General features: G+C 29.7%; 3 protein-coding genes and 1 non-coding gene across 4 annotated transcripts; 3 read left to right on the top strand and 1 right to left on the bottom strand.

Moving 5' to 3' along the window:
* Positions 1-4,949: 4,949 nt before the first annotated feature.
* Positions 4,950-5,022, top strand: TRNAV-UAC (transfer RNA valine (anticodon UAC)). The gene has a single exon. It is a non-coding gene; the product is annotated as a tRNA-Val (tRNA).
* A 4,458-nt stretch (positions 5,023-9,480) lies between these two features.
* LOC101496905 (protein SENSITIVE TO PROTON RHIZOTOXICITY 2) lies at positions 9,481-11,050 on the top strand. The gene has a single exon (XM_004487500.4). It carries the CDS (start codon positions 9,571-9,573, stop codon positions 10,768-10,770), a length of 1,200 nt encoding a protein of 399 aa, XP_004487557.1. The 5' UTR covers positions 9,481-9,570; the 3' UTR covers positions 10,771-11,050.
* Positions 11,051-11,589: 539 nt separating this feature from the next.
* Positions 11,590-12,142, top strand: LOC101496580 (histone H2B.3-like). The gene has a single exon (XM_004487499.4). The coding sequence runs from the start codon at positions 11,642-11,644 to the stop codon at positions 12,050-12,052; it is 411 nt and encodes a 136-aa protein (XP_004487556.1). The 5' UTR covers positions 11,590-11,641; the 3' UTR covers positions 12,053-12,142.
* Positions 12,143-12,937: 795 nt separating this feature from the next.
* Positions 12,938-19,719, bottom strand: LOC101496252 (uncharacterized). The gene is made up of 17 exons (XM_004487498.4): positions 18,493-19,719; positions 18,307-18,393; positions 17,998-18,202; positions 17,769-17,904; positions 17,173-17,412; positions 16,941-17,022; positions 16,749-16,861; positions 15,728-15,894; positions 14,965-15,175; positions 14,793-14,847; positions 14,629-14,685; positions 14,244-14,537; positions 14,002-14,066; positions 13,851-13,907; positions 13,666-13,759; positions 13,413-13,553; positions 12,938-13,334 (listed from the first exon to the last, which is right to left on the bottom strand). The coding sequence occupies exons 1-17, from the start codon at positions 19,324-19,326 to the stop codon at positions 13,230-13,232; spliced, it is 2,943 nt and encodes a 980-aa protein (XP_004487555.1). The 5' UTR covers positions 19,327-19,719; the 3' UTR covers positions 12,938-13,229.
* Positions 19,720-23,639: the final 3,920 nt, after the last annotated feature.

The raw sequence follows: 23,639 nt of genomic DNA on the forward strand, positions 1-23,639 counted from the left end.
AGATTATTTGGATGACGTATTTTTATACAACTATTTTTTGGTACATATATACAACTTTCTTTTTAAATATGTATAAAATAAAAAACCATACATTCTATTCCACACTACGAATATTATTTTTTAAACAAGCAGTGTGCAATAATAATTTAGCTATTTGTATGTACAAAAAATATCATTTTTCTATCAATCTCTAAGGTTTAAATTCAAGACTTCATTTTTTAATTGTAGAGACTTCTCTTAATTTATTTTATATACTCCTAACACGTCATGTACTGTATTTTATACATCAAGTAGTTGTATTTTTTTTCTTTCAATTATTAGTACTCATTGTAAAAAAAAAAAAAACTACTAGTACTTAAATTAGTTGAGTACGTATTGTCAAAAAGAAATTAATAGTGCTTGAATTTAATTAATTATTATTCAATCATAAATGTTTGGAAGCCGTGCCAATTTTTTTAAAATTATAATTTGGAGTTAACTTATATTTTAACATGTTCTATTCAATTTAAGAGATACAAATGATGTTAGGTTTAAGTCCAAAAAAAAAAAAAAAAGATACAAATGATGATAGGTTATGTGACAATTTCATTTTAATTAATTTATTATTTTAGTAAAAGAAATGAATATTGAGTTTAATAATTTAAATTACAATTTCTTTTTTAGTTTTAATTAACTTTTTGGTCTCCAAAAATAAGGAGCCCTGACAATCGGGAGTCCGACCAAGAGATAAGTAAAGTTTGATCAAGAATTATTTTAATCAAGATTCGAATTTGAATTCTCCTGAATAATTCATCTCTAATTTAAGTTTATTAACCACTTAAATTTAACTACTTGATTAATTTAAATTATAATTTGAGTAAAATGTGGTAACTCACATTTAATTATTTCATGAATAAAATTTAGAGTGAGCTAACAGCCCCTAACTCATTTCAAATTCAATAAAAAAAAAAAAAATCAGACTCAAGCAATTACATTTATCCCATACATTCATGTGACATATATATAATTATAAGTTATGTTGCACTAGATTAATTCTTGGGTTATATTTAATTATTACAATGAGTTAGTTATTTAGGGAATTAAGAAATTAATTCTAATGAATTTTTCTCTTATCAAATTCTCAAGCTTATGTTTTTCTATGACATTGATATTCATCTTTTTGATCTTGTGATTTGTAAATTGATCTGATTCGTCCATAGTTTGAGCTCGATAAATTAATCTCAACAACCATTGTGCCAACATCGAAGACAATGGTTGAGCGAAGCAAACTGATATTCAGTTTTCAATGTCGGTGGAACAAATGTGTTTATGGAAAGCTTCTATTTCTCGCAAGAATAGTACAAATTATTTTATTCTTTTCAGTCTTGTTGTATTTTGTTATCAAAGAAAAAGGAAATATTATGTATCACATTGTAATTCAAATATAAGTTATAAATTATTTTACGTTGAGTTTTAGACTATTAATTAGATATTTTTGTAAGTTAGGAGATTAGTCAATTGGTTACAATTAGTGCGTTAGTTGGTTAAACTTAGTTTGTTGGTTGGTTGCGTTTGAAATGTGCTCAATAAATAGAGTTTATATATTTATTTAACTATATATCTATTATAATCATTCAAAGTGAAATATTTTAAATAATTTTTTTTTATAAATTCTCAAACTTATTTTTACTTGAAATTGATTTTTGTCTCTTCGATCTTGTGTAGGAATGACAACATAACTTGCATGTGTATCCACTCAAATCCATCTTGATTTAGGTAGAGAAAATCCGTTTTGATTGAGTGTGGGTGCATGTTTTCTCTAAAATTAAATTTTGAGGACAAAGACGGGTTTGGAGTATTGATATTCACCCCGCACCCAAATCCACCCCACTAGTAATATTATTGTAATTTTTAATTTTTATATATATTTACATGTTGATTATACTTTATATTTTTTAAATATTAAAGACTATGATCTCATCTCTTATAGAAAATATTTTTTAATTTTATTATTGTTTAATAATAATTATTTTATTATATTAATTCTAATAGATTTGTTTTTAAATTTATAGTTTTATGTATATTAATGAGTGCGGGTGTGTGAGTGGCGAAATTCAAACTCCGTTGCAGGCGGGGATGGAGCGGATTTCTTCTGATTAATCGGATGCGGGGGTGGGGGCAAAATACGTCTCGCCCGCCCAGTTGTCATGCCTAATCTTGTGATGTATTATAACGATGTCGTTATTACACTTCTACATATGGTTTTCACATAAATTTTACATATCAATCTTGATCTGTTACAAAGTACCACCTTTCTACCTAGAAAGGACTTCCACAGGTTACCTTACACTCTTTCAGAAAGAATTTTATAAACTACATTTTAAATCATAAAAGGATTTTTACAAACTACTCAAGTTATGTCAACAATATAATCTTGAGTTATAAAGTAATGATTTTTGAGATTGTTAGAATATGAGTATGCTCAACTCGTGTTTGAGAATAGATTCTAGATTTTAAAACTTAGTGAGTACTGATTCTAATATCAAACTAAGAACATAACTGAAACTTAGAAATGATTGAGAAGTTCGAGAGGATTCGAGTATGATTGAATGAGTGATGTTTTGCTTTGCACTTCGAGCTCTAATATGTTCTTCATCTTGAGGCTTTATTTATAGGCTTCAAGAGAGCTTATGACATATCATTTGATCGTTGGAAATAGTCCAACACTCATGAGTAAGTGAGTGGATAAGATCAACCATAAAGGAAGAATGTTCTTGCTGAAAACATAAATATTCTTGTGAGCCAATAACGATCTTCGAATTTGCCTTGAGATGAGTTGACTTTTATTCTGATCTTGGCAGTTCTGAAGTGATCTCATGCCTTTAATTACGATCATTTTCAGCCTGTCATTTTTGTACTTGTACTTGCTTAACTTGGAGAATGATCTTGCTTTATCTATTTGTGAAGCAAAGTGTTTTGCCTTGGAATCCTGAAGTGATTCTTGCTTAGATTAATCCTTGTATATTTTTGGTGAAATAATGGAATGAATTATAATTCCTAAATCTAATCTTTTATATAGGAATTTGATCATTATTGTTAATCTGCAGATGTAGAGAACGTTCTTCGTTTTTTTAGAAATTTGTCAAGAACCTTCTTCGTTTCACTAAATTAACTTTCTTTATTTTAATATGATTTGTTTTGTAATGCTTGGTATCTATCTTGTTTAACACACTCAAATACACATGTTAAATACCTAAACACTTAGAATCATAATTAAAAGTCTTAAATTAAATTTTGTTTAATTATCATCAAAATATTTTGTTTAAGATTTTGTCTCAATAATATAACCATTCTAAGAATTTTCTTTAAGTAGATCATACTTATGGTAGAGAAACATGCTTCTAACTTCGTGAAATTTGGAGAAAAGTCAAAATTCGATGAAGTCAAACAATCACTTACAATTCTCAACAACACCACTCATTTGCTATATTTTTCTCCTCTTGCATTGTATATGCTTTTAGGCCTTAGGCTTTGTCATTTATTTTACCTAGTTGTTTTCCTTAGTTCCTTTTTGTTTTTTACATGTTGCAACAATTTTTTAATACTTGTATATCAATTTGGTTGTGATTGGCATCCCTACCAGCTTGAGGGGCAATTACATAACAAAAGTCTAGAGTTAGTTAGAAAATCAAGAAGTTGGTTATAAATAAGTGTCTTATTGTACAATTAATCATATTTTATCAATAAAAATTTTATTAGATATTTTTTTTTTCTATCAAACTTTCATGTTTATTTTTATTCTATAAGATTAATCTTTATCTCTTTGATCTTTGATCATGTGATTTGTAACACCTTCCAAGCTTAACACCTAATTAATAGTTGTAATTGAATAGGTTGGTAGTATTTGTAGTTGTGAGGGAAACTCAACTAGATCACTTGAAACATGCATATTTGTGTGGTTGTTATCCTTTTTGTCTAAACAATATATATTTTATTTATTGGAGTAGCATGACTTCATGGTTTTGGAATAAAAACAAATGCATGAGTTTGTTTACTATGATGCTATTAAGTCCAAGACCGAAAAATTGGGCATTGGCCTGTTTTCTATATTTGTATTAGTAGTATCAAACAATTCTTTTTACCAAAAAAAGTATCGAACAATTTTTCATTCAACCGATTAATTGTTCCACTTTCCTAATCCTTTATCTAACTAATTGACTATCAAAAGGATTTGGTTCAGAAAATCAGAACCAAACTATTCATTCTTACTAATTGGGGTTGGTATCTGCTGATGGAACAATTAATAAATGAGTTACATTCACATAAATAGCTAGCCATGAGTTGGACTTGTAGGGACTAGGGATAAAATATTTAGAGCTTAATAAATTAACTCTATATTGTAAAATTTAAATAGAATAATTATTAATCAAAGTCAATACTAATGATAATAGTAATAAAGAAGAAAATGTTATAAATGGATATCATGAAATTACAAGCAAAAATCACGAATATTTAGACTAAAAGAGTAACTCAAATTATATAAAATAATAAATACTAAAAATATTTTTAATAATATTAATGAACAACAATCATCACTCAACAGTGAAAACCAAATAATACTTTGACAAATATAGGTTATCAAATCACTCAAATAAATTTAAAAACTACTAATAAAAATTATTATTACATAAAAAAATATAAGAAAAAATGGTTAAAAGATTTGATGACTTTAGTATAGAGAAATAGAACCCAACTGATTATGTAAGAGGATACAGATACTAAGTATAAATCCATTTCAAGTCACCTCAACCATTGACACACAAATGTTTTTTTCTATAAAAAAATTATAACAAAAAACTGAAAAGCGTACCTTTTAATTTTGGTTTATATTAATATGTATGTAAAAAAACTAAGAACAGGTTTCAATTCGTTTGTAATTAAGAGATTATAAACAGAATACAAAACAAGAGGTTGCTGTGGTGTAGTGGTTATCACGTCAGTCTTACACACTGAAGGTCTCCAGTTCGATCCTGGGCAGCAACATATCTTTTTTATTTTCGTTTTTATTATATATTATTAGGTTTCTTTTGGATAATTGACAAATTCATTTATTGGTGTCCTTAAAGATTTTTTTAAACTTAGAAGATTATTATATTTCTAAAAAACATCATTCTCTTTTATTGTTTATAAGTTAAGATTATTGATTCATCATATTATTTTATTGTACTAAACGGAGCAACTGATTTAATTCTGTAAATTGGTTTAATTTTTTATTAACATTAAAATTTAAATAATATCCACAAAAACACATGAAAATTGGTCATTAATAATCAATACTTAATGGAAAATACTACCTACCCTTGTTCGAAAAAGTACAAAGATATTCCCAATTGGTTAAGGTCAAAATCAATGGGGGCACAAACGTGCATTTTACCATCAAATAGTATAGCACTTTATAAATATCATGTCGACAATTTAATGTAATTCGTGGAAAAAGAAGCAAGATGAGGCAAATAAAAAGACCTTTCAAAAAATTTAATAGTTTATTACTTGACCCTTGAAGATTTATTATCATGACTAGGTTAAAAGATGACCCAAGTTGTTTGTTTTGATTTCCATTCAGCATCCAAAATATACTTATGCTAATTTGACATACACGTTTAAATTCAATCTCCATCTAACTTTAACTTCACATAAATGAAGCAATTAAAATGAGTTTTTTTTTTTCTTTTCATTAAATCGTTGTTTAATTCAAAAATACTGATATTGTTTGGTAGAACATTTATGTATCATATTCGAATACAGGATCTCGCACTTGTAGGTAAATTTTTTGTAGTAATTATATCGTCTTATCCACAAACAATCGTTATGTATCTAAAAAAAATTCAACTTAATAAAGGGTCCATTTGTCACATTTTTTTCTAAAATGATTTTCAAAGTATTTTATCTTTTTATTATAACTTTTTTGAAAAAGAATTTTAAAGAATCAAATGAGAAATTTTTTTAAATAAATTTTAATAAAATATCATTTTAAGTATTTTTTTTCTTTTTTCTAAAAATTAAAAGTTTTCAAATGAGAAGATGTCATTCATAAAAATCAGTTATTGGAGATATTTAAAATAATAATATGTAATTTCATTATGTTAATATTTCTAATAATTAATATCTAAATTATATAATATTAAAATATTTATTAATTTTTATTAAATAAATCTAAAATAACTTCTATCATTTTTTAGTTGATTTTCGTAAAAATCATTTTAAAAATATATGATTAAAATCACTTTTTTAATCTACAATAAATGGGCCCAAAAACGTCTCACGTGAGGTGATTTCATAACTCAAAATATTCTACTATTTTAAAAATTATAATTAATAAATAAAATCCTGAATAAAAAAATGTATCTCAACACAGATTAAATGGATTGATTTTGTTATTGGTTGAAAAAAAAATCTTATAAAATTAATTACAATAATTTAATAAATAATTTTATGTAGAAAAAAAAATAAACAAAAATATACTATTACACTTAAATATTATTTTGAACTTTTTTTGGGTACAGATATTATTTTAAGCAATAAAAGGGTCTCGTTTTTACTTTAGATCGTAATGTATGTTGGGACACTGATATATGCTTGCATGATTTTTATTTTATTTTCTCATTCTGTTTACTTTAGTGCTCCTATTTAAATTTGTCAATCTATACAAATTTGCTTCATCCATTAGTTTAGTTGTTCAATAGTTATCACTTAATATGAGAGCTGACAAAGTTGCTCATAGTGCTTGGCTTTGTATATCTGCATTGCATTTGCTTTTCATATATTTTTTTTGACATGAGCTACGTTTGCTTTTTAGAGCCAAGAGTTTGTGGAGTTGTCTACTTCTTATTTTGTATAACAAAATCCCCTTATCATGTATAACTATAAATAAAAATCACTCGGTTGCTAAATTTGCAAATTGTAATATGTCATTCAAATTTGTCTATGTATCCTTTTATCGTTAAAAACTATAAAGTATTATATTAATTGAATATAGTTTATCTACGTTGATCAAACATCATTGTCATTACTATATAGATTAATGTGACTATGAAATATAGGTCTCTTATATATTAATTTATCAATAATTATTCAATGTACAATTATAATTATTCACAAATTTGTCTATGAAACGGTCAAATTCATAAACAAATTAAATAGTCTTGAGTGAGATAGCATCAATATGATCTCAACATAGAGAAATCACATATTTAATTAGTGTACTATATCATAATCTCTAATTATAAAAAATTTCAAAAATAATTTATTTTAACCGACACTTTACAATTTCAAAAATACATATATATATATGAATTCAACTAATTTATAATAATTTATAAAAGAAGTCAAGGTTTAATTTCCCTATTCACTCAAATATAATTTATATTGTCACATTCAATTTTGAGCATGGCCAATGTTGCAATCCACCTTGGGATGCTTAACTAGACCCCACTGTATCACAACAATTTTAAGATACTCACTCACTTTTTACTCTATTAAATAATGGTGCAATTCTTTAAAAACTTCTTAATCACACTTTGGGTTGTTTAATAAGTGAGCCTCATTGTTATTTTCTTAATCACAAATTTTTTTATTGTCATGTACATGGGTAAATTTTAACTCTAAATGCAATCAACAGCAAACCCTCAAAGAATCCTCTAAAAACACACTATGAACTCCTATTACTTGGAATTGAAGAGATGCAAAATATCTGCTTATTATAAATTATAAAAAAAAATATTTTGATATTAAATAATTATAAATCGAGATATTTTTTCTTTATTCCTTCAATAATTATTGAATAAAATCGTAAGAGATAATTTAATCACCCAACATTTAAAATACACTTTGTATCTTTGTTTTTCTATCAAAAATGATTTTCTTCAAAAACTAATCAAAATAACTTCAACATAAAAATCACTATCTAACAAAATAATTTTTTTTTTTAAACTTTTTTTTTAGAATCTTAAACAAACCGACTGATAATTAACCTTTAAAAAATATTGTTAGAGCTTTCTATATCACGAATAAAAAAGAACATGGAGTGAAGATGAATAAATTAGTTGGGCTAGATTGTGAGTGGAGGAAAGCAAGGCCGCATTGAGTTTTGATTCTTTTAATGTGGGCTGGGCCCGGGCCCGGAATCAGCTTATGTCATGCCACCATGTCCATTATGTTACTTTCATGCATTTTTCTTATCAAAGCAAAAAACATGACGCATTTTATAATAATATTCAACATCTGAATGTATCAAACCATGCGCCTAGATTAAATATATATCCTTGTGTGTGTATTAAAGAATTAAAAACAATGACAACGAACCATGCGCATCTATAAAATATTATTATTTCTTTCTCTAAATGACATAAGATACGAGAGACAGCATTAAGAGTTTTATATTAAGCAACCTATCATAATCAACATGTTTGAAATCCATGACAAAAAAACATCTAGAAATCTAACAAGGTGCTGTCTAGGAATACATGAATAGAGAAAATGAATGGATCCATGTTTGTTAAAGCGGAGAAAAAATTATTCCTAGATATAAAGATTCACATGAAGTACATAACTTTTTTCATGAATTTTAATATTTTCATGGATGTATTCCCAAGTGAGAGGGTGAAAAAGTGAATTTCCATAAAGTTATATACACATTTAAAAAATAATAATTAATTAAATATTAGAATGCCTGCCAAACACTTTTTTTAAAAATGTACTTATAAATATTGCACTAGCTACTAGATTGATTTTTTATAACTTCAAACAAACTATGTATATAGCTTCAATAGAGTTTATAAAATTTCAATATGATACAAGCCGATTAGGTGGGATTGAATTAGATTCAAAATTTTGTGATGATATAAGAGTTTGTTATACACAAACTTCAAAAATTGATCTAATAGTAAAAAAATAGATATTAAATTTGTATATTATTGATTTGAACTCATATATTCTCCAAATTTAAAAGCATTCCATACTTTAGGAACTTCATCCCCTCGTCCAAAAAAAAATGTATTATTAAAAAACAAAAGTATTTGTTATGCACCAAAGTGATGAACCCAATATACAGCTCTAGATGTGAGAGGTTTAAAAAAATTCAAATCCTACTTTACCTATACATATGAGGATTTTGTGGGAATACTTTTCAAGATACTCAAAGCATATGCTAGATTCATTTTATTTTTATATTTAAAAATATTAATAAATTATGTTAGTTTTTCGAGTTTTAAACTCAAAATCTATGTTTTTTTAATTCACTAATTGAACTATCTACATGGATTTGTTTATTTTAAGTACTTGCAAATTATTTAAAATGAAAAATGTGATCCTACTATGGACCGGTACATGCAAGGGAGGTCTTAAGTGGGGAAGAACTTCAAGTGACACCTCCTAGTTGACTTCTCTTATATTAGTGTTTTTGTTTCATGGACTTCATCACACATATTATATATACATAACACCTTAATATTTTACTTGAACCAAAATATACTCAATTCCAAACTTAAAAAAAGAAAGAAAAAAAATCAACTTTCAATCAACATTGGAACAACAATGATTTCAAATTCAACACAATCAAGCTTTGAAAGGGAGCATGTAGATCAAGGTCTACAAATGCTTCCTATGGTCACAGAAGATTTGATGCCATTACCAACATCAATGGAAGGAATTTCATTATCATCATTACCTTCCAATTCCCTTCTCTTTAATCTCTCTATTCTCAAAGACAAGCTCAATCAAGTGCAAACTTTTGTTGATGTTATTCTCTCCCCAAATCAACAAGACTCAACTAATTCAATAATATCAACCATGAACTCTACTATACAAGAAATCATAGTGACTGCCACATCAATCATGTTCACTTGCCAACACATGGCTCTTACTTTCCCTCAAGGTACTACTATTACTCCATGCACCAATCAAGAATTGCTAGAGAAAAATTCTAATAGTATTCATCACTCAAACTTTGGTAATATTAACACAAGCATAGATCTAAGAGGTCAAAGCTTATTTTCTAATGATGATCAATCACAACCATTGGATTGGTTTAGTGAAAGCTATAATAGTAACATTAATTATAAGATCAAGGAGGATGATCAAAGAGTTGAAATTAGTGAAACCAGTATAAAAGGTTCAGATGAAACTATGTCTCCAAAGATTATATGTAGTCATGACGATAATATAAACCTAAAATTTGGTCCGTCTTATATTTGGGTCGGCCCTGATTGTGAAGATGATATAGTCGAATTGGATGCGACAGATTTATTGGCTAAGTACACACATTATTGTAAAGTTTGTGGAAAAGGGTTTAAGAGAGATGCAAATTTACGGATGCATATGAGAGCACATGGAGATGAGTACAAGAGTAGCGCATCATTGAGCAATCCAATGAACAAGAATAGAGAAAATTATTTGATTAGTATGAAAAACAAAAAATATTCATGTCCTCAAAAAGGGTGTAGATGGAATCAAAAGCATGTCAAGTTTCAACCATTGAAATCATTGATATGTGCTAAGAATCATTACAAGAGAAGTCATTGTCCTAAAATGTATGTGTGCAAGAGGTGTAATATGAAGCAATTCTCTGTTCTTTCTGATTTGAGGACACATGAGAAGCATTGTGGAGATCTTAGGTGGCAATGCTCATGTGGCACTAACTTTTCTAGGAAAGATAAACTAATGGGCCATGTTGGTTTGTTTGTGGGACACCACCCGGTTATCAATGGCTTGTCATTTAGTACTCACACAAATTAAAGCACTATGCTTTAATTGCATATGTAGGTCGATGTATGTTGGTTCAAAATTATATTTTTTATGTATTTCATTTTTGAATATGATTCTTCATGAAGAGTGCTCTCCAAGCTTCACACTATTATTATCTGCTATGCCATTTGATGATATAAAAATTAGTTACACACTAATAATAATTACATGGCCATGGCTAACATTCATAAGTGAGTTGAGTTATATGATTATCACAAATAATGTTAATTCATAATTCTTCTTATTTGATTAGTGGATGATTTTTAAGTGAGATCGATGGATTATTTTTTTTAAATTGGATTTTTATAGTTATGTTTCGAGTGAAGTAGTCGAGTTTGAGTAATTGTGAATCTATTTTTTTTTCAATCACATTTGACTATTCAAACTTATGTATACTCACATTTACGAACTCGTGTAATCTGTGATCAGTTACAAGTCATCTATGTATGAAATTAACTCATTTGCATGGTTTGGATTAATTCGGGTTTATTAGTTTTTCTCAATCTTTTAATACTCAATAGAAATTATGATTTTCATTTGGAGAAAAAAATAAAAAATATCTTTAAAGCATTTGTTATGACCTTAAATATGAAAATAAAATCTTAAAATTTTTATATTTAATACTTGAAATAATAAAATTTGGAAGAGCGCGCCAACTAGAGAAAAAAGGAAACAACAAATTCATCGACTCCGTCCAAACTCAAAATAAAATAAAACATCCAACGGTCCACGTCATCGATCCACACCCTAACGATATCAACCAATAAAATAACAGAACACAAACTTATATAAAGAAAACACACCATTCCGAAACACAATATCTCTTTCATCTTCTACTTGTTGTTCAATTTCAGTTTAAAAAATGGCGAAAGCAGAGAAAAAACTCGCAGAGAAAAAACCAGCAGCAGAAAAGAAACCTGTAGCAGAGAAAGCAGAGAAGAAAATTCCAAAGGAAGGAGGAGGAAGCGAGAAAAAGAAAAAGAGAACAAAGAAAAGCGTAGAAACATACAAGATGTACATTTTCAAGGTTCTGAAGCAAGTTCATCCTGATATTGGAATTTCAAGCAAAGCAATGGGAATAATGAACAGTTTTATCAACGATATTTTTGAGAAGCTTGGTCAGGAATCTTCTCGTCTTGCTAGGTATAATAAGAAACCGACGATAACTTCGAGGGAGATTCAGACTGCGGTTAAGTTGGTTCTTCCTGGTGAACTTGCTAAGCATGCTGTTTCTGAAGGAACTAAGGCTGTTACCAAGTTTACTAGTTCTTAGGGTTTTATGGTTGTAAAGGGGATGCCATTGTTTTCTTAATTGTATTTGTTATTGCTAAATGCTAATGATATTATTATGATTTTTCGGAAACATTTGTGAAATTCTGTAATATGTGATGAATTAGATTCAGAGATTAATTGGCATCAAGTAATTAAGGTCAAGAATGTATAGCTCATCACATCAAAATACATTTTATTAACGTTGGTAATTTTAATTCTCTTTATTGTACCTAAAGAGAGTATTTCAAGGGTCTTCCACACTACACAAATGTGTGGGATCAGAAAGAAATAAAATGTGAAGCGTAGTTTGAACTGTTTTTCAGCTGAGGATATAAAGTTTACTTAATGGCTAAGATGAGAGTTGATTCTAAACCGGTTGGCTAAGATGAAAGAATTAAGATGCAAATATGATCACAAATAAGAGAAAACTAACCCTACAGAGCTAGGGAAAATTTTAGATAAATTTAGACAACTAACCCTACAGGAGTCTCTATAGAAAAATTGGCTGATGACTTTAAAATCATAATAATTAGGCCTAATTTTAGTCCATATTCTAGTCCTATGATAGTATAATAATACTATTCAAAAAAGATTTTTTTTGCCAAGTATGGAAGAAAAAAGATGAAGGATTAAAGTTGTGTTAATTACAGGGTATTAAAAAAAACAACCAATCTTGACAAACTTTCATAGCAAAAATTAATGAGTTGCGTGATGAGTTGAGAGAAGCTGCAATTTTTTCTAAGTTGGATTCCAAATATGAGTATCATCACCAAAAAATAATGAATGAGCAAAGATATGTTCTAACTTCAAAATAAAAAAGTAATTACATATAAAAAAAAATATCATTTCTGAGTTGCTTACTACTCAAGCATTGCAGCTAAGTAAATGAAACTTAAGTGAAGAATTTACTGAACCGATGCCAAAGGGTACAATAAATAATGTTCAACATGAGCATAAGCCAAAATATATAGATTCAAAACAGAATCATGTTAACAAAAAAATTGGCTAGTTTCTCAACATCCATCTCATGTCCTAGTTTCCTCAATTTTCAATTCTAATCTCACTTCATTTCTTTGCTACAAAAAAATTGCATCAGCAAGAAGCGAATCTGTTTTTTTTTCTGTACAGCCACAAAATCCCTAAACAAAGGTCATTGCATTCAAGGGTCTCTAAAAACTTTACACCGACTCCTGAGAAGTAATCAATGGCGCAGCAACAGGCTTCTGTAGTACTGAGGTCCCTTGAAAGATCATCATATGATAAAATTTCTTATAACTGTTTATCTGTAATAACAAGCAGTGGTTAGCGTGAAACAAGTAGCAAACAATTTAACTCGGAAACATCATAAAAAAGTTGCACACCTCCTCGTGCTCCAGCTTTGTAAACCCAAATTTGTTAGTCCATATTGATTCAGCTTCATCAGCAGCCGGTAGGACAAGGTTTCGTACGCTTAGGGATCCAAGTAGTCTCTCGATGCAAGAAAACAAGCATTGGAAGTAACCCTAAACAAACCAGTATGATTTTCAGTTAAGAATATTTGCCGACACTCGCAATCTTTTATTTTAAAAAATAAATCAAATTTAGAATTGCAGAAAAGCAGGTAAATCAAATAACCTGTCCTTGGTATTCAGCCACTGTCGCAACCAACGGAAGTTCTGCTACATCTGGTCCAAAGACACGAAATACTCCCGCAGAAACAACAACTTGGCTGAAAATCAATAAAAAGAAAAACTGGAATCAGGTAACAATACAAGCACGGTATGCAAGTTGGAAAAAGTCATTCCATCCTCGTCTCTTACTTGACAGTAAGCACTGCGCAGTACATTCCAGCAAAATCTTGTCCGCGGATGTTCTTTCTGTGAAATTAAACCAATAAGAGAAAACAAATTCATTAACATCCATAAATGTTACGACAAAAAATTAAAAAGAAAAAATACAACCGATACTTACCCAAACAGCATTGTTGGAATGAAATCACGGCCAGAGGAAGAATCAACTATAGGATCAAACCTCTCCTGGAGATAAAACATTCCAACTCTTAAAAAAAGCACTCAAGCGAAACATATGATAAATTTAATTCTAGGTATCCAAAATCGAAATGACAACTAACTCTCGACTAAAATCCTGAGTTATCAATACAGTAGATGCACAAACAAAAAAGCTATATGAGCCAGAAATACAAATGTACTTACATGGAAGATGGAAACAGCCTTCGAAAGCACTTGCCTATATTCATCAGACAATTGCTTATTTTCATCAGATGCAACTAATTTCCAATTCAAAACCCTCCATTTAATTTTGGGAGCAACATCGGTGTCTAAATCTTTCTCTTTCTCTTTCTCTTTCTCTTTCTCTTCATTCTTCTTTTTAATCAAACTTAGAATAGAATCTGGGAGATTATTCTCCCCAGAAGCAACCAAATTCACTAAAGCAGAATGAATTTGACTACAACTTGTGCTGCAGAACCAATTCCCTTCCGGCAATTCCTGGTAAATAACCCCCAGTTAACAAATGCACGCATTACACAAAACCAAACAAATTTCAATCAACAGATAAAAGAATTAGAAATTATGATACCTCTAGATTCTGCATGTTATGATCCTTCAAACATCCAACATGATATTCCTTCTCACACTGCAAGAACAAATCAATCAGTGCTACAAACAAATATATACTGATATCAATGAAATCAATTGAAAATTTAGGCTTGGCAGTATATAATAATACAAATAAAGCAATACCTGATCACAAATAATTACTGTCCGAGGACCAAATAATTTAACGAAATCATGACATCTGTACATGATATCAAACATTAGTAAAGAAACAATACAAGAATCAAGTCCAGATATATGTCACAAACTATAACATAAAAAATGTGTAGTTAACGGCATGAAAACAATAGGGCATTACCCGCACAGGGCGCATCCACCATGGTCGACCGCTACACTTTTGACAATGCGAATGCATCTTCGGTTTATCTGTTCTAAAGGATCAATGCCTGCAATCCTTCCAGCTGCCAGAGCATTCACATTACGTTCCACATTACTCTCCATCAGGAAATTATTCTGGCAATATTTACAATACCAAGTATCTTCGGGAATGCATGGTAGAGGAACACAATCTGAAATAGACAAATACATATCTGTGAGAACAACAAAACAATTGCAGCTTCAAGTTCATGTTGCAGAGGTAAAAATGAATATATGTAGTGGACCCGTGTTTACTTGACATTTGCCCTCCTTTTGGAGGACTCAAAACTTTTCAAAATCTTTTCCAATTATTTTCAATATCACCGTTCATCCAATTTAAAGCTTGAATACCCACAAGTTAAAGAGCATATTAAGCTTTATAAATGTATTTGACCATACTCTTAAAGCTATTATTAAGAATAGATATTAAATGAAATAATCAAACTGGGGCAAAAATAACAAATTAAACAAAGAACACAAGAAACTTATGAAATACAATATAAAGAAATCAATAGTCCCAACTAAAAAAACCATTAATATTACAATTAAAATCTGTAGAGACCTACATCCTTTGAAGAGGCTATTTAGCAGTGCCATTAGTTATCTTTGTGATCAGGTACAGTCTTTGCATTGCAAAATAGAGTAAATCAACACACATCAACTTGCCGTTGATTTATATACAAAAGAAGCAAATGATGGCTCACCTATGTGAAAAGCTCTTGGGCATCCATCACAACACAAAAGATCCCCTCCATCTTGACATATGCTACAAAGATCGTCATTATCACTGGCAGAAAATCTCCGATCTTTCGATAGAGAGAGGGACAACTCATGTAGTGAGACTCCATTAGATGTATATATGTGCAGGTAACTGCAACACAATAGCTCAATGTTAATCAAGAAGGAAATGAATGTAAATTTTACAAAGCACTATATCACAATTTATGAATAAGAAAATCAAAAACACCTTGGAAAATGGGAAATTAAAAAATTAGAGAAAATATAACAAAATAATCAATCTCTAGAAATTAGATTATACTCCCTCCATCTCACAATGAGTGTCATCACTTTTGCTCATTTCATGCATATTAAGAAATAACTATATAAATAAAAGAGAATGGTCATTTTACTAAATTATCCTTCTTAACTATTGTTTCCCACAATCATAAATACAAATTAGAATTAATGATTTGGATGAAGTATGAATAGTAATATTGAAGGGCAGATTTGGAAAAAAAATTGTCATTTAACCTCACAATTCGACGATATTTAATTGCATTCCCAGTTCTGAATCTCAAATAAAATATCGCTTTTGACTAATTGATGACATGTGTCATTCTCAACTTCTTGTAAAATCATGCATGATGCAGATGCAACACGTATATCTCCTTTAAAATCATGTATGATGACATGTTTCAAATGTTTCCCTTTTCCTCAATACCTTGTGTAGTCTATGCGAATTTATGATCCAGATTGCACATCTCCTTTATAATTTTAAATATTAAAAATATTTTTTCTCTATAACAATAACTTTATGTAGTTTTACTTGTCCCTGAATTTTAGAAGACATTAATTTGTGTAAAAACTTTACATTGACGCTGTATATAAATTTAATACTAAAAGAAAAAGATAAAAACACAACATATAGTAAGCATTTCAATGCAAAGCTAGTTAGACAAGGTATATACACCCTATAGATACAATGACAAAATTTAAACAACTCACGGCTTGCGTCGAGATGCCCAGCCAGCATGAGCTTCAAACTGTGAGGCACTAACCTCTGAGTCACAACACGTACAATAAATTCCATATCCCTTTTTGTAACCGACCAATAGTTTCTGACCACACCACAAAAGCACGTTCAGGAAAGATAGTCATAAAACAAAGTATAGCAGAACCTGTATCAATCAAAGCAACCTTTCCGTGAGAATAATAAGCTACTTCAGTTCCATCTGGTAACACATCTTCTTCAAATACCAACTTATGCAAGCGTAGATCCCTGTAAAAGTTGTGCAAGAAAAGAATAAACTTTAAATTCTGGATGAGATTACAACGTTGTATGTTTATGCATATAATATAACATACATCTAACATAGTAAATTCTAACTTCGACAATTGTTTTAAATAAGTGCTAAAGATACATACTTACTTTCTAGTTATTCTCCCCTGACTCTTACCACGAGATGCACTCTGCTTCATCCCATTGTTCAGTGCCTTTGGAACCATCTGTGTGTTTAATGACTCTGGAACCACCATCTCAGTGTTTGATGACTCTGGAACAACCATCTCTGTGTTCAATGACTCTGGAACCACCATTTCAGTGTTTAATGACTTCAGATCCACCATATCAGTTTTTAATGACTTCGGCGTCACAGCTGTTTCAGGCAATCTGAAATAGTAGGATCAAATGATCATCCATCATATATGTTATGATTCCAGTGAACTTTGATAGATCATGCAAAATGTATAATATGTATATTCAAATACAAACAAGCAATACCCTTGTTTATAATACGGTATAGATGAGCTTGTTACCAAGTATACACAAGTAAAAGTGACGTTAAATAAAATGATTAAAACAATAGAAGATAATGATTATGAGCACTCCTATTTTAGCATAGGTAAATATAGGTAGGGTCTAAAATGGCCAACAAACATCGCTACAATGTGGAATAATTTTCATGAAGCACATGCATATCATAAATTCTTAGAATGTACCAATGCGCCTGTAATTTTTAAAGATACCTGGGTTGAACTACTGGGGTAATACTTTTACTGCATGTTGCTTCTGTTTGAAGGTGGTTATCTTGAGTCTCTTTCAACTCCATGCACAAATTGCATACTAGTTTTGACACACCCTCACTAGATTTAGAAATTGACCCTACAAACAATTCATCAAAATTACATGTTTAATCACCTGGATTACAAATTACATAGTGTAACAAGAAGGAAAGCAAACACATGCATTTCAAACCTCTGCAATTGAAACAGATATTAGATTTCTGCATAGTGAAGTCACCAAGAACCTTTTGGACAACTTCGTCCAATGTATCCAATGGAACACTCACACAGGCATTCATGACATCACGAAGGGTTTTTCCATTCTCAATGTAAGTATATTCCGGTGGACGCTTATTAGCACTACCAGCATGCAACTCAAAAACAGTTGGTGTGACAACCTACTCTCAATGAAAAACCAAATAGTCAAGCCACATTACTAACCTAGGCAATGTTAACCTAAACTAAAAAACTAAAAACAATAACCAATCCTTCTTTTACATACCTTAATCCCCTTACAAACCTCACAAAAGCACAAAACCCCAGCATCTTTAATCACCCCTCGTACCTCTGTTTCTCCAGGTCTCCGCGCCTACAAATTCCTTAAACTCATCACACTCACACCACAAATAAAAACATTCCTAAACATCATCTATCAATAAATCATAATACAGAACCATTCAAATAATACCTTCAATCCCCTTATATATTTCACTGGCAACCCCTCAAGAATCCCCGTCGCAAGAAGATCCTTAAGCTTAACAGGGAACCTTTTCAAAGCAGACTTAGTCAATTTCATAGGAGTTGGAGTTCCTAAAAATGGTGTACCTACATTTTCCTTTTCAACATTAACATCTACTCCAACAACATTATCTCTTTCCCCATTACTCAACATCTTAGTTTCGTCGTCTTTTTGTTTCAATGCTGATCTTGTAAACCTTCTCATTGATTTATCTAAATGCACCTTCACCTTCTTTTTCTTAACTTTCTCTTTTTTGGCTTCTTCGACCTTAAGGGTATCTTTTACCTCTTTGGTTTCTTCAACATTAAGGGTTTCCTTTTCCTCTATAGTTTCATCTTTGGTTTTGATAACACAAGTTTTTGCAGTTTCTATTTCTATTTCATTCATAACTTCTTCTTCCTTAAAACGAGCTTCTTCATCAATCACAACATCACTCTTCACATTTGCCTCATCAAGAAAAACAGATTTTGATTCTTCTCCAACATGATTCTTAGGTTCATCATCGCTAGCAAGATCAACAACATCACTCTTAGCCTCTTCCTCGCTCATAACACCACAAACATCAACATCTTCATCATTCTTCGATGGACCGGACTTTCTGAACCGTTTCCCAGACGGAGATGTCTGAACCGGAGTCTCATTCCGGTTCTTACTAGCCCGGGTTCGACCTAATGAACCATCCATTTCAGATTGTGCTTTCATAGCGAATGCAAACTCTCTTTTGAGACCAGAACGAACCCTAGAAAGCATCATAAACTCATCCGAGTCGGTTCCTTTCGCCATATAATTGAACAATCAATGAACAATAATAGAAACCCCAAATCAAAGGGTAAAAAAAGATGAAAAGGATTCAAGTTTTTTATTAGGGATTGTTTATTGAAATAGAAAGAGAGAAAATAGGAAATAAGAGAGATAGAGAGAGAGATTAGGGTTTTGAAAAGAATAGAGGGATTTGATATTGATTTGATATTGATATATTGGGAGATTTGATTGTGAAAAGAGGTGAGTTTGGTTGAAGAAGGTTAAGAGAAGAAGAGAGAGAGGAGGGGGAGAAGGGGGAAAGGTCGTGTGTGTAATGAAACGATTTTTGTGTAATATGCCAAAACTAACCCTGCTGCCATCACGGCGATTCGTTTTCTCCAGTTTTTTCATTTTTTTCTTCTTCTGTTTTCTGTTTTTCTACTTTCTCCATTCCTTATTTATACACCCCACAAATTAATTATAAATTATAAAAAAATCAAGGACATAAGTTGAAGAAAAAAATTATATCATTTTTTGATATACTAATAACTTGTTACCGTGCAATGATTTTATATACAACGTGTATACTTTATATTCTCAAATAAAAACTACTTTTTATACAAAATAAATAAAAATATTTAAATTTTAATTAAAAAAATAGTTGGAACTATTCAAAATCATGTTGAAGTCTAAGATGAATTTTATGAAGTATATTTAATATTCATAACACTTTATGTAGTTTTTTTACTTGATTAGATCTTTTTATTTTTATTAATTTACGATATTGATCTCTCTATTTTAAAATATGACAATTTTGGTCTTTCATCTTGATTTTTAATTAATAAATTGTAATATGAAATGTTTTAACTAACGTGGCATATGATATGATAATGTAGAATGATTAACACTCGTGAAAATTACAATAAATCTCTATAAAATCTTAACTATCAACTTCAAAAATTATTTATTTTTATAATTTGATTAATGATATATGAATAATTAATTTGTTTAGATGGTTATATATGATAAAATTGTACGACAAATCATTTAAAATATGTTAAATCAACATTTTTTAATTAAAAAATTCAAATGAATAATCAAAACTGCCAACTTTTAAAATCGAGAGATTAATTCTATGAATTGATGAAAGTAAAGAGACTACAACTGCAATTAAGTTGGTCTTTTTTATAAGAAAAAATTAAGTTATAAATTTGAATAATTGTTCGATAACATAGACTAGATACATTAATTTTTATTGAACAAATTATAATATAATTGTTTTTTTATTAAAAAATCGGAGAGATAGTAATAACTTAATATTTTTATTTAATTTTGTTTTTCATATGTTTTAGAATGCAAAAAGTATTGGTGAAGATATTGTAATTGATTTATAGTAAATAAAGTCAATAAGTTAATCTTTATTGGGAAGATAAGATTTACTTAATTTGTTTTTTATTTACTATAGAATATATATGATCATTGGTTTGTGGCATGATCACGTGATAACTTTTGATATGTCTCCATGCATATATAGTTTGAAATTGTCCATAGCTTTGGGTTGAGGTTAAAAGATTTGAAATGTGATTGCTTTGAGTAAAAGAACTTGAGATGTTAACTTATAGAATGTTTGCATAATATGTACTTAAGTGGTAGATCCCTCCACCAAACCTCTCTAAGCATTCTCTTCACATTTCTATCTATCTCATCAATTATTTCTATCTCTCATTTTTTTTTTTCACTATCCATCTTCATGTTGGTGGAGAGATCCGTTTGTAGGCAAGGATAGTGCTCACAAGTAAGCTTATGTGAGATATTAAGATTTGTACTATATGCACATGAAGTAGAGAATGAAAAACATTGCGTTATAATTAATTATATCACGAGGTAGTATATTGTCATGATTAGTTTGTGATGCCTTATAATTATTTTTATGTTCGTCTACTTCTATCTTAGATGAACTTTTGTGTGCGCTCTCTCTCCCTATACTTGTATGCATAGAGTGGTCCTTAACAAGGATTCTAGGAGTGATGAAATTTGTAAAATCAAATTAGTTTACTATAATTTTATCAATCATACCATACATTTAAACTAGATTTACTTAGCAGAGTCTAGTTAGTTTTTAAAAAAATAACTAAAATTTATAATCATCATTTTATTTCTTTCATTTTTCTCCAACCAACTATACTTTAAAGCGGTGGTTTGGAGATGATTCTTAACTTGGTACAAGACATCTCACACTTTTTTAATGAACATAATGATTCTTGACTTGGTATGAGACGTTTTATAATTTTGTTTATGAACAAGATGTGTTGTGGAATAGTTTAGTCCCATGTCGACGAATCTCATCGACAATAGATTCAAATAACCACGACTCAATTTATATACACAATAAAAATGCCACAACCAACCACTCTTTCATCCATTATCATAATGACTGAATTTGACATTAATGAGAAGAATGATATCTTGATACACAATTTTTAGTCTATTTATCTACCATCATTTACTCAAATTTTAACTTGAGACTTTAAATGCTTGCTAATACATACCCTCGTCTGAAAGAAAAACCACCATCAATCATTGTTTGTTGCCACTCTAATCGCTATACCTCGTATTCGAATCACATGAATATGTAGATCTTTGAACACTATGAAGTTCATTTCACATTACTAACTAACAAAGATTAGTGGGGTGGTAATTTCTTGTATCTTGTCTTGATCTTTTTTTATTTGTATTCTCTTATAATATCATTGTATTTAGATTACAAAATTCACATTTAGTACAGTATGTTCTTTGTTAGTTTCGTTTTATTCACGTTTATTTATAATTGAGTTGAAATTTTGAATTATTGATGCATTTATTGTATTATATAAGTATTTTTTCTATAATAAAATCTAAACAAAAATGATATTTGAAAAATTATTGTAACAAAAATGTTAGATAATATTATTATATATTAGTAGTAAGGGTATTTTAGACAATTCTAGACAATTCTATTTTCTTATATATATACTCAGTGTAACCCTATTAACTTCAGTTTTGGTTTATTATATGATATGAAACCCTAGAGTGGTTGTTTTCTCTTCTTCCTCTTTCTTCCTCTTTTCATTGTTAACATGGTATCTAGAGCCTATTTCATTTCACATTACTAACTAACAAAGATTAGTGGGGTGGTAATTTCTTGTATCTTGTCTTGATCTTTTTTTATTTGTATTCTCTTATAATATCATTGTATTTAGATTACAAAATTCACATTTAGTACAGTATGTTCTTTGTTAGTTTCGTTTTATTCACGTTTATTTATAATTGAGTTGAAATTTTGAATTATTGATGCATTTATTGTATTATATAAGTATTTTTTCTATAATAAAATCTAAACAAAAATGATATTTGAAAAATTATTGTAACAAAAATGTTAGATAATATTATTATATATTAGTAGTAAGGGTATTTTAGACAATTCTAGACAATTCTATTTTCTTATATATATACTCAGTGTAACCCTATTAACTTCAGTTTTGGTTTATTATATGATATGAAACCCTAGAGTGGTTGTTTTCTCTTCTTCCTCTTTCTTCTTCTTTATCTATAAGGTATTGTTAATTTGAGATGTGATGGTTTGACGCTCTAACCAACCGAGCTAAAAAGAACAATGGGCGGTAAAGTTTACTTTGAGAATCATTATTATTTGCATGGTTATTGGGGGATTTTGATTGATCGTTATGAAGAGATGATTGAGAATTATCATCCTGGGATCTACCGTAGAGAAGAGAGAGAGACTATTTTGATAGAAAAGGCAACCACCAAAAGAGAAAAGAGAAGAGTAACCTTGTTCCCGATTTTGTTAAATCAGTCTCACAAAAACATCGATTGCGCATTCGTTAACCGTTGGATTTGGCTGATTTTTGGACAGAAGGTTCACAACATTCAGGTCTTCGTCTTCAACGGTCGGATCGGTAAAAAGACGTCTGTAGGGGGAGAAATCATGCTCGCACAGCACCAGGTTATCCCTAATTTATTTTGTCTCAGTGATTGTGTTTGTCTCATTATTTGTATGGATTTGAGAGAAGGTTTGGAGGTTCATTGTGTTGTTTTGAAAAATGGGTTTTGTGTTAATTTGTATGTTGGGACTTCTTTGGTTGAAATGTTTGTGAGAAGTTTGGTTTCTTGGACTGCTGTTATTGTTGGGTTTGCTAGGTGTGGGGATATGAGTGAGGCCAGGAAGCTTTTTGATGTTATGCCTGATAGAGATATTGTTGCTTCTAATGTTATGATTGATGGGTATGTGAAAATGGGGTGTATGGATTTGGCGAGGGATTTGTTTGATAAGATGAAGGATAAGAATGTTATTTCTT

The sequence above is a fragment of the Cicer arietinum genome, chromosome 1 (assembly GCF_000331145.2).
Source record: "Cicer arietinum cultivar CDC Frontier isolate Library 1 chromosome 1, Cicar.CDCFrontier_v2.0, whole genome shotgun sequence".
Classification (NCBI taxonomy): Eukaryota; Viridiplantae; Streptophyta; class Magnoliopsida; order Fabales; family Fabaceae; genus Cicer; species Cicer arietinum.

Coding starts and splice junctions, on each gene's coding strand:
- LOC101496905 (XM_004487500.4), top strand. CDS start 9,571: ATGATTTCAAATTCAACACAATCAAGCTTTGAAAGGGAGCATGTAGAT.
- LOC101496580 (XM_004487499.4), top strand. CDS start 11,642: ATGGCGAAAGCAGAGAAAAAACTCGCAGAGAAAAAACCAGCAGCAGAA.
- LOC101496252 (XM_004487498.4), bottom strand. CDS start 19,326: ATGGCGAAAGGAACCGACTCGGATGAGTTTATGATGCTTTCTAGGGTT. Junction 14,686..14,792: donor CAGTAATTATTTGTGATCAG/GTATTGCTTTAT, acceptor TTGTTCTTGCAG/TGTGAGAAGGAATATCATGT. Junction 13,760..13,850: donor TGCGCAGTGCTTACTGTCAA/GTAAGAGACGAG, acceptor ATTGATTTTCAG/CCAAGTTGTTGTTTCTGCGG.